Here is a 12,679-nt window from a genome sequence, read left to right as displayed (position 1 = left end):
GGGGCAGGTGGGGGGTCCTGCAGGGCCCGGGATGGCAAAGGCAGCGCAGCAGCAGGGAGGTGGGAAAGGGGCAGGCGGGAGAGCTCAGGGGCTGCGAGAGGGGACAGTGGGAGGGAAGGGGCTGGTTGAGAGATGTGGGGTGCAGAAGCGGTGGGGGGAGCTGGCAGCAAGCACCGCAGGCAGAAGGGCAGCAGGAGAGATGAGGAAAGCCCGGACGTGCTGTGGTGCATTGTTTTTAACGTGCTCTATGGAAATTAAACCTGTTCCTGCAGCATGGGACTGCAGCTCAGTACAAGCCAACGCATCTGTCTGACAGGCTGTCCTCAGGAGCCGCGACTGAAATAGCTGCCATCGCAGGGCTGGCTGTGTCCCATGCCTGAGGACAAGGTTGTGCAGCCCTCTCTTTGCTCGCCTCTAGTTTTCCCTGCGCTCACGCAAGTGGAAGTAAAATCTAAGCTGTGGGGTTTGCTGTGCTGGAGGGTGAACACCACCCCACAGATGTTGCTTGCACCATCTCAGCAATTGGGCTAATGTCCTCAAAGTAAGTTTTTCCTCTTTTAAAACAAAAAAAATAGATCACCCGGGCTGGAAAAGATTGAAAGTCCTGTCTGCAATCTGGCTGCTGCTGAGTGGGCTCCATCCCACTCAAAGCCAGGAACCTGGGTGCCAAGTATCTGCAATGGCAGAGGGAATCCTGCTCCTGTTAAATGGGCAATTCCAGTTCTTATTTTCTCTCGTCTTTGCCCAGGTCCTGAAGGGACCTTTTAATAATTCTGTTGGCTGAGTGATGAGTTTTCATGGCCTATATGTGAAAAGGTGTACTCCCTGCATTCAGGAATTCAGCAGGGAATTAGGCAGGTGAGGTTGGGTTTTCTGTTAGGAGGTGGTGAAGCCCTTCAGAACATTCATCCTGAATAGTGGCCAATGAAGCCAGTATAAACCTGCCCTCATGTACTACATGCAGCTCATGGTCTGCTCTCCTGCCTTCTGTGATGGAAGATCACTGTACCACCTCTCTAGCACAAGGTCTCTTCCTAAACTGTTTATAATGGTGCCACAGTTGTGTGACCAAGCGTGTAGCCTGGGATGTATACCAGGATGCTCAGACGGCTAGTTTTTGCTTGGTTTTCTGCAGAAATCCAAATGTGTAATGCCTGAGAAATGAGGCTGTGGAATGAGAACAAAAAGGTTTCAGGCAGGAGTGCTAATAAACACAATCAGCCCTCTCTTTGCAGCAGAGTTACTCTGGGAAGTTGGACAAGGCAATTTAATTGCAATTAAATTCTTTGAGTGATGATCTGCGATATGAACTGTCGAGGCAGTGGGCAGCTTCGGCAGTGGCTGGTGCCCACAGTAGCTGAACCCTGACCAGCTGAAGTGCTGCGTAATGCCAAATACTCCCCCAAAAAAGAATCCTAAACTCTAAATTAGTGGGTACATTCAATCTCAAGTTCTCTGTACCTCTTCCTCCTCACAAAGGTGGTAACACTTTCATGTCTCCTGGAAGGGCTGCTGGACAAATAAAGCCATGGGTAGTCTTGATACGCTGAAGAACAGGCAAAACCAGATGCTGAAAGGTTGTTTACTAAATGTGCATGATTGCTTCTGTACACTGAAAAAGAGTGAGGGACTCATGGGTCCAGGATCCAAGTATACGATTACAGAATTATGGAACAAAGAACTGTGTTTCAGTGCTCATCAGTAGGCAAGGACAAATATTATACCTATATTTTCTCACCTGTGAGCACTTGGCTTTACAGCTTTAGTGTCCTTTGTGTGTGTGTAATTTGCCATGTGCTACAGCCTTATTAATTTTATGAAAATTGTTGAAGAGAGAGTTCATGGGTCTTCGCCCTTGGCCTTCTCCATGTAAAGAATGGGTCCTAAATTACCATGGGTGACATGTACAGGATTAAGAAAGGACCCCAACCTCTCCTAACCTCACCTAACTCTGCCAATCTCCTCTCTGCTTCAGGGGAGACGTTTACAATAAAATACCTTGTCCATATGTAGTAACATCTTAAAATTCTCTTATGTCATGGCTGGAATGGTCATCACGGCATTTTATATATAGAAAAACATCATCACTGGGCCAGTGTTGTATCATGCCTCAGCAAGGAGTAGCATTGAAGGCAATATTCATGTTGCTGCTGAGGACTGGAATAAATTTTCCTTTGAAATACTGTTTAAAAAGTGACTAATGCATGTTGGTTTTGAAGTTCTTTCGAGTTTGAAAAATTAGAATTATGCATAGAAAACAGTAAATAGACAAGTCAGGTAGCTATATGCCTGGACCTAGTATTATGGACTCTCAACCTAGGAAAATTCAGAGACAGATTTTGTTGTATCTGAGGAAAAAAGGAAAAGTGGACAGCTCAGAATTGTCTGGGAAACATTATACTTGAATGGATTTCATTTTTATCAGCATACTTTTGGTTTTAATATTGTATATCTCAATGCCGTACATGTCAACATTGTACTAATAAAATGTAGCACATCTCTAAAAGCATTTCATTTTCAATTAGCATTTTCAACAGAAAATCTGTCCAATACACGTTTTCTAACCAACTCCATCCAAAAATGTTTGCAACAAAATATTTTCTGCAAAAATGCGCTCAAGAAAGATAATTTTATCATGCTGCTTTTCCAGCTAATTTGAATGATAAAAGAGTGAAACATTGTCCTAGACACACTGAATAAATAAAGTTGCTTGGAGTTCTGTTATATACGTTTAATTAATGCCAACATCAGCATTCGCAATGCAAAGTTAAAAGAGGAAACATACTTATTTTTTCCCACTGTTTCACATTTTACAGAATTTGGCCGAAGCATCATTTCTTCAAGTGCGGCTGAAAGAGTGAACAGAACTTGTACTCACCCACTGACTTGTCCAGACACAGGTGACCCACGTGTTTTTATTTGTCACAGTGTCTCATACCATGAAGGTAACACTCCATAAGCCGAACTGTGTTGCATATTCTTCTTTTTTATTTTATGCAAATATTTGATCAATGTAAATGACCTGCAAATATTTATTTAATTTCATTACAGATGCACAATATTTTTTAGTCTGCTTTATTAATATACTTCATGTATTAGGAAAGCCTAAGTTTCTAAGTTTTCATCCCACCTCTTGAGCAAGGTAAACTGCGTGAAATTCATATTGAAAAATGATCAAATAAAAAATACAATTTCTTTGCCAAATCTGTTCATAAAAATCACACTCAGTTTCCTCTCCCCATTTCCAGTAAAACAATATGCATAATAATAAAACTAAATTAACAATTTGACTAAACATCATACATCAGTTCTAGTGTTGAGTCCATACTAACCAAAAAGAGATGGTGCTGGACAAGGACAATAGTTGAAATTATTTCCACTTACATTTTTCATTAAATACCAACCTGACTACCTAAAAATAAAACCACTGTGTCTTGTCATTTAAGGTTGAAATTTATCATCATAGATGTGTTGCTACTTCCCTGGACCAAAACCAACCTTTTCTCTGTTTTTTTCTCTTCCTCCCTCTCTCTCACGACACAGGTTTACAAATATTGTTGGCCTGTACATTTCAGAAAGCATCACTAGTTCATCATCATTCAATGCTAATAGAAAAAAAAAAAAGTAAAAAACCCCAAACCAGTGCAAAGCTTAACCTTTCATTCCGCGATTTCTTACATTGGAAAATAATGTGTTTATAAAAATAATATCAGAATAATATATCATTTATTAGTGGACACGGTTATATAGATGTACATTTAAAATTAGGCACTGAAGGACACTCTCCAGCTGCACATCACTCAGCTACAGCAAGCAACAGCCGTTATCTAAAATAGCCACTAGAGGCCTTCATTTGGCAGGGGCTGTCCGCAGTGATGAAGATGGAGCCTCACTGCCCACCCAGGGCTGGTTCCCTGGCAGCTCTGGGTTCTCTGCTCACTCCCCCAGCAAAGCACAATTCTCCACTTGAAAAAAAAACCTCACAGGAGCTCCAAATGGACATGTCAAACTGAGTCTTCCTCCGATCATCCTCAAAAAAAAAAAAAAAAAAGGGGAATTAATAAATAATCCAGTTGTATGATTTGTTACAGGCGAGGTGTGACAGGTGCGGGCAGACTGACCCCCTGCCTTCCCACGGACCCCAACCCCCTGCCTTCCAATGCCTCAGCGGCATCACAGTGCAGTTCCTCTCAAAAACCTTGAAAATGAGAGGAAGTCCGCTGAACAACGGTGAGGGTGATTTATTTCCAGCCCCTGTGGCAGCTCAGGATTAAATGGATTTGCAATGTTCTTTCTCTGCTGCAGTTTGGACACGAAGTCGGTGTAAACGCGCCCGGGGTTTTATTTGCTGCTGCCCCCCCAGCCGCGAGGCTGGTATTCTCCTGCGAGCCGCCTGCTCTAAATTTGGCCACGGCCAGTGTGTCAATAATCCCCCTCTTTAAGGGACCTGCAAACACTAGTGTTGGGACATTCTTGCTGTTCAGATGTCTAGCTGACGTCTGATGCTTAAAACGGAGCATGCTTTCATCCCTCCGTGCATTGTCATAAGCCCCCGATGATTACTCTTAAAAGGGTGCCTCCGCTACACGGGGAAACAGCTGCTGACCAAACGAGACACAGCTTGCTGGCTTCAGCCTTCTTGAATGCCCAGTCACTTCAGGTTTGTACCAGCCTGACCAAGCGGGACCATGTCTACCTTTGGCTACAGAAGAGAGCTCAGTAAATATGAAGACATTGATGAAGATGAGCTCCTGGCTTCTCTCACTGAAGAGGAGCTGAAGGAGCTGGAGCGGGAGCTGGAGGACATAGAGCCCGACCGAAACCTTCCGGTGGGACAACGGCAGAAGAGCCTGACGGAGAAAACACCGACAGGGACCTTCAGCCGGGAAGCACTGATGGCCTATTGGGAGAGGGAGACCAAGAAACTCTTAGAAAAAGAGAGATTGGGTGCGTGCGACAAGGTAAGATGCTGGGGCATTCGCAGTTCCCTAGAAATATTTGAGCTTGTTCTTCCCTGGCGTCATCTTGCTCACCGCTTTCATTTTCTTTCAGTCTTTTGTAGCATTTGTAAGAACGCTGTTAGCCATACTGTTGTGTCTGCTAAAGCGCTTCCTGCTAGCTCAGGGAGGTTTCGGTCTCTCTCTGGAGGTACCTTAAAAGCTTAGTTGAGAACAGAAATCTATAAAAACTCTTGCTAGCGACTAAAATAGGAATGAATTTTAACAGGCACGTTAGAAATTGTTGCCAGGTAGCGATGCAGACTTTGGGGTAACTTTTGATTTTGTTTAAAAGCTAAAAAATCCACTTTTCCTTTTCTTAAAAAAAATCACCAGTATTCACTGCTGAGAAGCATGTCAGGAAGACAATTTTGAATACATGTTGTGTCAGAAGTCAGACAAGCGGCTGCCTGGCTTGGTGCTCGCTGGAAGGACGCTGCATTGCAGTGAGCAGCTGATGTCGCTTTGCTCCTGGCACGGCTCGGGAGGCTTCTGGAAACTGCTGTCAGAGGTGCACTGTAAATTATTTTAAAAGTGGCCTGGGCTAGAGTGATCAACCAAAACATTTATCTGTAATCCAAAAAAAACCCCCAACCAATAGTGCTTGTTAGGCAATTTGTCCCCCAGAATAACTATTTTAATAAGAAAAGCTGTTTCCTGAACTGCAGATGAACAGGACAGCTGGGCAGGACGGAAGGGCTCAGTCCCCCCAGGTGATGAGCGCTCCCAGCCCAAACTCACGTCCACATCGGCACCCCCAGGGCCTTGCTAAAACAATTTGTGAGACCGAGCTCTATCAAAAAGCAACCTCTGTTTTCACATTGGCTCTATGTTATTTCAAGGCGAAGTGGAGACCTGGGGATGTGAGTAGCTTTTTGATTTTCAAGACCTGCTTCATACCAAGCTCTGGCTCTCCTTGAAAGGACAAGTTTTCCCCTGTTTAAGTAGAAAATAATGCAAAAAAGGTAAAGACAGCAAAACTGGACTCAGGACTTCTAACAGTCTTGTTTCAGGAGCTTGGTTCATTTGCAAGGCAATAATTGCCATTTGTACATTGATGAAACACTCTCTTTAAGAAAAATCACCTGGATTAAATTAGCCTGTACTGATAATACCCAGGATTTCTTGACACTTAAGTGTTCTCTCCTGCTCGTGAATGGTGGTGTAATGTCTTTGTAGGCAGGCGCACAGACCACTAGCTGTCATCAGACCATTAGTATCGGCTTGCAGACGTTGACTTCACTCCCTGTTTGTCAAGTCCTAGGGAGGCAATGGCAAGATTAATGTTTATTTCCAGCTGATCCTGGAACTCAAAACCCGGACACTTCCAAAAACCCCTGTGAACAGGTCTGGTTGGTGTCTTATGTAATGGCAGGATTCTTTTTTTCTTTTTCCATGTCTATGCAGCATTAACAATGGGTACGGGCTAAAAATCAAAGTGCTAGAAAAAGCCTCTATACCCTTTGATCTGAGAAGAAACTTCCTAAATGCATCTGTAAATATGAAAATGTTGACACACTGATGTAGCAGGCACAAAGTCTCTCTCCACTGACGGCAGTAAGAAAGCTCCTTCTGAGTTTCTTGAACGCAATTTTCGTCTTGCCCTCAACTGTCTGAAAGTGAAAGACACCTTATCTAAGGTGGTTATTTGTGCTCCTTCTATAGTTAGTGGTGAGAGATCAGCCCCTCCAGAAGGCAAACATCCTACCGATAGCCTTTTAGGGTGAATGACTTGCCCTCCAGAGAAATTTACTTCTCTGCATTGACTATCTTAGTCCTAACTTTTCATCAAGTTACTGCTACACAGTAGTACTACAGTTTATGTGACGGGAAACTAAATTCCCCTTTTGACCCCAGAAATGCCACTCAAAATAAAAAATCAAGTATTTTTTTAAATTAACCTAGTGTCGTCAAGCATATTAACAGTCCATTTAGAGACACCAACTTGTTCTCATCTGCAGCTCTGTTGAAGGCCGTAGTATGTATTCCCGGATAGGTAAAAGCATAACCATGATGGTGGGCTCCTGGATGCCTGGTGTTTTCAGCTTGTAAAAGTCTGCGTACATATATATATATATACATACACACATAAGCTACAGCTGTAAATCTTAGTCCCACAACAAAGCTGACTTAAACACAGCCCTGTTTCTATATGTAGCACAGCATCTCTCAGGGTAAGGACCTTCCCGCATATGATCCACAGGAGAAGCAACGGGGTGGACCCTGCAAGCCCTACATGCACAGGGCAATGGGGACAGTCCCCACAAGCCCTCTGTGTGCAGGGCAATGGGGACAGTCCCTGCAAGCCCTCCAAGCACTGAACAATCAGGAACAACAGGCTGGAACAGCTCGATGTCCTGTTTCATTGGAGTCCTGCTTCTGCAAACATTACAATTACCATCTGTTTTGCATGTGTCCCAACACAGAAGTCTGCTTAAGATTGTGAAACAGTACTGTGCAATCTGTCTTTACAATTATTTTAACCTTTCCCTGCATTTTTAGAGCCAGATAATTAAGCAAAGCTAAAACTGCACCGGTTTGCTAAAAATAGGCTGTCATGTTTGTAACACTTTCATTTTCCAGAAGCACAAAACAGGACTGCTGTGTCTCTGCAGAGTGTACTCGCTTTGCAAAATACCTTCTAGCATTTTACAAAGACTAAAATACGAATATTGCTAAAGTTGTGGATACAGAACAAGTATATTTTGTCCAAAATTTTAGAAACATTTACAAATGTAAAGAAAAAGGCATACACTATGGCTTGTCCAGTAGACAAAACAGGACATGGGAGAACTTTTGGGGTTGTTCATAGCGTGTGGGTTCGGTCACAGCCTGTCCAATGCAGCCTGGCTTCTGGAGTCCTCCAGATGGAGACAGGCTGCCCTGAGGCGCAGACCTTTTGCTGTTCCTGCACAGAGAATTGTCCTCTGCCACCGTAACTGCCGAGGGCACTGGGCAGAGCTTTGAGAAGCACATCCAAATTTGCTGTTTTGGGACCCATCAAACATACTAAAATAACCTTGGGGTTTAGAAAAACAGCCAGTTTACTCTGTAGGCAATAAGTTATAACAAGTTACCGTATGGCAGCTATCTGTGACAGCTGCCGGTGAGCACAGTCCCAGCTCTTGGCAAACATTTGGGAACTACTGACATGATTATTTGTTACCTGTGGGGATGTGTCTCAATCTTTTCTTCACAAAGAGCTTACAAGTGCGTATAGCCCATACAGTGCATCCAGAGTCTTCTCGACATTACTCCTGCAATTCTATATTATTTTGCATGTCCATATGCATGTTTACATGTGCAAACACTACTTGTATTCTAAATCATGGCAGTCTTTAGCCTTTTTAGATGTACTAAATAGGCAAGGGAGTCAGAGCATTGACAAAGATGTCTAATCCTTATGAAATCAAGAAACTTGTTGCTCACAGATCACATCTATTCTGAAAGTGCAGTCTTAGGTTTCTGCTGGCAAGGATCCAAATAACATCTCCTTGTGGACATGCCAAGACACAGAAAACATGAAGTATGTCCATGTTGCAATATCTTGTATCGAATTTTCTCATGGTAGAAATCATTGGCATCCGTAAAGCTGTTGCAATTTATGCTAAGCATTTGTCTTCTAGAGAATATGAAAGAAATGCTGTTTAAAAAGTGTTAGGTGTTGAAACATTTTCTGTTCTAAGTGTCTCTGTTTCTGGGGATTTATTTTTAGCTTTCGATATTAACTTGTATAGTTTCAAGATAATTGTTTTTGTGCAAAAAAGCAGTAGCTACATTACTGCAATCATGTTTAACACCCACACCTACATTCCTGTTCAGGACTCTGAGCAAGGAGACAACAATTCAGAAGATATTCAAGAAGAATATTTCACAGAAAGCAATAGTGAAGTGTCTGAGGAGGCGTGTACTGAGGAGGATGATGAAGAAGAAGAAGAAGAAAATGAGGAGGAAGATGAAGATGACAGCGATGACGAGGATGAGGAAAAGGAAAATGCTGCAGCTGGTGAAAGATCTGAGGATGGCAGGAGTTCTGACCACATCAGACACAAAAAGAGCAGTGGTGCAAAGGACAATGAAAACTTACTCAATGGCCATGATGGAAAAGACACCGACAATCTGAGCTTAAAAAGCAGTGCCATCCACCCTTGTGGAAATCCTACAGTTATTGAGGATGCTTTGGAAAAAGTTAGGAGCAATGACCCTGACACCACAGAGGTTAATTTGAACAACATTGAAAACATCACTTCACAGATGCTTATACATTTTGCTCAAGCCCTGAGGGACAACACGGTGGTTAAGTCATTCAGCTTGGCTAACACGCACGCTGATGATAATGTTGCAATAGCTATTGCTGGTATGCTAAAGGTAAATCAGCACATAACTAGTCTGAATATTGAGTCAAATTTTATCACAGGCAAAGGAGTGCTGGCCATCATGAGAGCTTTGCAGAGCAACAAGGTTCTAACAGAACTGCGGTTCCACAATCAAAGGCACATCATGGGCAGCCAGGTGGAAATGGACATAGTTAAACTGTTGAAAGAGAACACCACTCTGGTCAAGCTTGGCTATCACTTTGACCTTGCTGGCCCAAGAATAAGCATGACAAGTATTCTGACAAGAAACATGGATAAACAAAGGCAAAAGCGCATGCAGGAGCAGCGACAACAAGAGTCTGGTTGTGATGGAGTCACCAATCCAAAGACCAAAGCCTTGCAGAAAGGGACGCCTCGGTCCTCACCTTATGTGTCACCTAAGAGCTCACCTTGGTCCTCTCCAAAGCTCCCTAAGAAAGCACCACCAGTGAAAAGTCAACCTCCAGCTCCTGCACCCCCACCTCCGCCCCCACCCCCGCCCCCGCCTCCTCCGCCTCCTCCCCCAATTATTCCAGAGAAGAAGGCACCAACCAGGAATATAGCCGAAGTCATCAAACAGCAGGAAAGCTCAAAAAAAGCCTTACAGAATGGACAGAAAAAGAAAAAAGGCAAAAAAAGCAAAAAACATGAGAACAGCATATTGAAAGAAATTAAAGATTCTCTCAAATCAGTGTCTGACAGAAAATCAGAGGAAGGTTCACGACCCTCCACCCGTCCCTCCACTCCACAAAGGTCTCTCCACGATAACCTTATGGAAGCAATTCGGGCAAGCAGCATAAAGCAGTTAAGGCGGGTAAGCAAGAGATCCTATTTCAGTAACTGATGGTGGCTCAGATACAGCACAAGCTTAATTAATTTTAGTACATATATATTTAATTAAAAAAAAAAGAAAGCGTTCTTAGAAATGTGAGCATAAGAAAGCACTTGGGAGGAGGCTTTCCTCTGAGTGGGCTTTTCTCAGCATGCTGATTTCTGTTCGACTGTGATTTTGACAGAAAGTGGGGAACTTTCCCAGGTTCAGGCTCGTTGCGGGACATGGTGTGTAGCAGGGGGCTCTTGGGAGTGTGTCCCTGGTAGGAGCTTTGCCATCCAGACTGTACAGCAAATGTAATGAACCCCCTTCCCGCTCCCCTTTCATAGGTGGAGGTGCCAGAAGCCCTTCGGTGAAAGCCTGGACGACAGGAGGAGCAGAGCGCTGCGGTGGTCGAGCGGAGACTACTCGTCTGGTCACTGCTGGTAACATAGACTGTCTAGCAAGCTGCTGCCAAAGTACATTCTTAGTTTCAAACAATTTCCCTTTTATTTCAAAGAAATAAACCAGCTAAATGCAAAAGAATGCTTTAAGGATACATTTACCTTGTAATCTGTAAATATGGAAATAATTTTCTTTTTTTATTTAATGAGATTTCTATTGAGAAATTGCTGCTTATTGAGATATTCTTTTCAATATCTGATTGCACATCACTGGACAAGTTCTTCACACTGAGATGTAATAGTTTACCAGCCTGTGGTTTCTTCTTATTTTTTTCCATGAATTTACAATAAATGTGGTTTGAAGCTTTCAAGCAGACACATAGTCCTGGGTTTCTGTGAGTAAAAACCTACCAGATTTTTGTGTCAAGTTAATGAGCATTAGGGAAGTCTCCTGGGAAAGAACCTGAGATCTTTCTCAGCTGCAGTTGTCAAGCCTGCATGGAGGATAGTACCTGAGCCCGTATGTTAGTGAAGTTTCATACTAACAAAGGAAAAAATGGTTCATAAGGCTATGTACAACTAAAATTAAGCTGTGGGCTGTGTCAGGTCACTGGTGTTGCATATCAGGTCCTAAACCTTGATCTAACAGAAGGGGACGTGGGTGATGAACAGAGCTGCAGTTCATGTTGACTTAAAGGTTAAAAATTAATGTGGATATTTTGAGGATGCAGCAGAATTATTCAACCGAGATCCATTCAGCACAAGTGCACACTGCTGTATCTAGGCAGAGCTAGCCCCAGTGCAGACATTCAGTCAGACAGAGAAACCCGAAGAGCAGTTTGGCATTCAGGTGGAAAAAGACTTTCATATGATATCAGTTGAACAACAAGCAGGGTGTGAACTGTCGATATGATATGGTGGAAGCAGAACCAATACCATTTGGAGCTGCGTGGCTGGAGGTATCACATCACAGGCGATGGCATGAATAGCCCTTCTTCGTGTAGTACCAGACATCTCCCTCTCGTCACAACAGCTGTGGTTCTGGGTGCTTCAGCTAGTGTGAAGGCAGTGACAACGTGAAGAAAACTGATCAGTGGCCAAAATGTTGAAAGGCAAGAGGAGACACATGTTTTGAAGCACTACTAAAAATGTTAGTTTGCTCATTCCAACAATAAAGAACAGAATTATTATTTCTTTTCCATAAAACACATCAAAGAGCAGTAATTACTTAAGGTTACCCAACGCTGCAGCGGTACTGAAAAAATACAGGTAAGCGTGTAGCTAGAAATGTTAATGAGACATATTTCCCTAGAAAGGGGAATGAATTACTAGAGGGAACTGAAGCGTGATGGAGAGGGGATCCATTAGTGAATTGTCAGGAATGTTACTGTTATGGCAAGTGAGTGGCGAAGATACTGTTTTTGCTTTTGTATTTTTTGACTAGAACTTACCAAAAGCAATTTATAACTAATGGAAACACTTTCCAACTTTTTTTCCTCTTGCCTCAGGATCCCAACAACTCACGAGTATTTCTAGGCCCAGTATCACAGGAAATGTGGTATGTACAATTAGTCTTTAGCTGATTTTATAATTGCATAGGCTCCCATAGCAGAAAAATCAATCTATGGTCAGTCTCCCATGACCAAATGGAAGCTGGAGCTTGGGATCTTCTGAGGATGGAAGTAATGCTGGAATGCAGACCACAGTCAAGAGACCTGTGACCTTTTCCCCAATAGCTTTGTGAAGGATGAGAAACAGCAAAATGTTTAATCAAATGCCAGAAGCAGCTGAGCAGTTACAAGGGAAAATGAAAGATACGGAGGGAACTCAAGGAAAGCACAATGGAGAGGATTTGGAGGAAGATAAGCAGATGTTTAAAAATACCAAAAGCAAGCCTTTAAGGAAAGAGAGAGAGTGAGAAATGAGGAAACTATCTGTATGGGAGGTGAAAAATTGATGTAGAAAGAGATGATACAGAAGAAAATGAATACTGAAAAGTGGCAGATGAGAGAAGAGGAGAATGTGGAAGAAGAAAACCTAGAAAAAGGAAAAAAGGAAGGTAAGATTCGTATTTCAGGTCAGTAGGAGTTTCTGGAGTTACTTTTTGCAGAA

The 12,679-nt window shown here is 42.9% G+C and overlaps 1 protein-coding gene across 1 annotated transcript; it reads left to right on the top strand.

Moving 5' to 3' along the window:
* The first annotated feature begins 4,558 nt into the window (after positions 1 to 4,558).
* On the top strand, positions 4,559 to 10,943 carry LMOD2 (leiomodin 2). The gene is made up of 3 exons (XM_065654609.1): positions 4,559 to 4,961; positions 8,820 to 10,166; positions 10,514 to 10,943. Exons 1-3 carry the CDS (start codon positions 4,689 to 4,691, stop codon positions 10,538 to 10,540), a joined length of 1,647 nt encoding a protein of 548 aa, XP_065510681.1. The 5' UTR covers positions 4,559 to 4,688; the 3' UTR covers positions 10,541 to 10,943.
* Positions 10,944 to 12,679: the final 1,736 nt, after the last annotated feature.

Source organism: Caloenas nicobarica, chromosome 1 (genome assembly GCF_036013445.1).
Source record: "Caloenas nicobarica isolate bCalNic1 chromosome 1, bCalNic1.hap1, whole genome shotgun sequence".
NCBI lineage: Eukaryota > Metazoa > Chordata > Aves > Columbiformes > Columbidae > Caloenas > Caloenas nicobarica.
This window is presented reverse-complemented; position numbering and strand designations above follow the sequence as displayed.

Bases quoted from the DNA above. Each gene is read 5' to 3' on its own strand.
- LMOD2 (XM_065654609.1), top strand. From the start codon at position 4,689: ATGTCTACCTTTGGCTACAGAAGAGAGCTCAGTAAATATGAAGACATT. The intron at 4,962-8,819 runs GTAAGATGCTGG...ATTCCTGTTCAG, and splicing joins GATTGGGTGCGTGCGACAAG to GACTCTGAGCAAGGAGACAA. The intron at 10,167-10,513 runs GTAAGCAAGAGA...CCCCTTTCATAG, and splicing joins GCATAAAGCAGTTAAGGCGG to GTGGAGGTGCCAGAAGCCCT.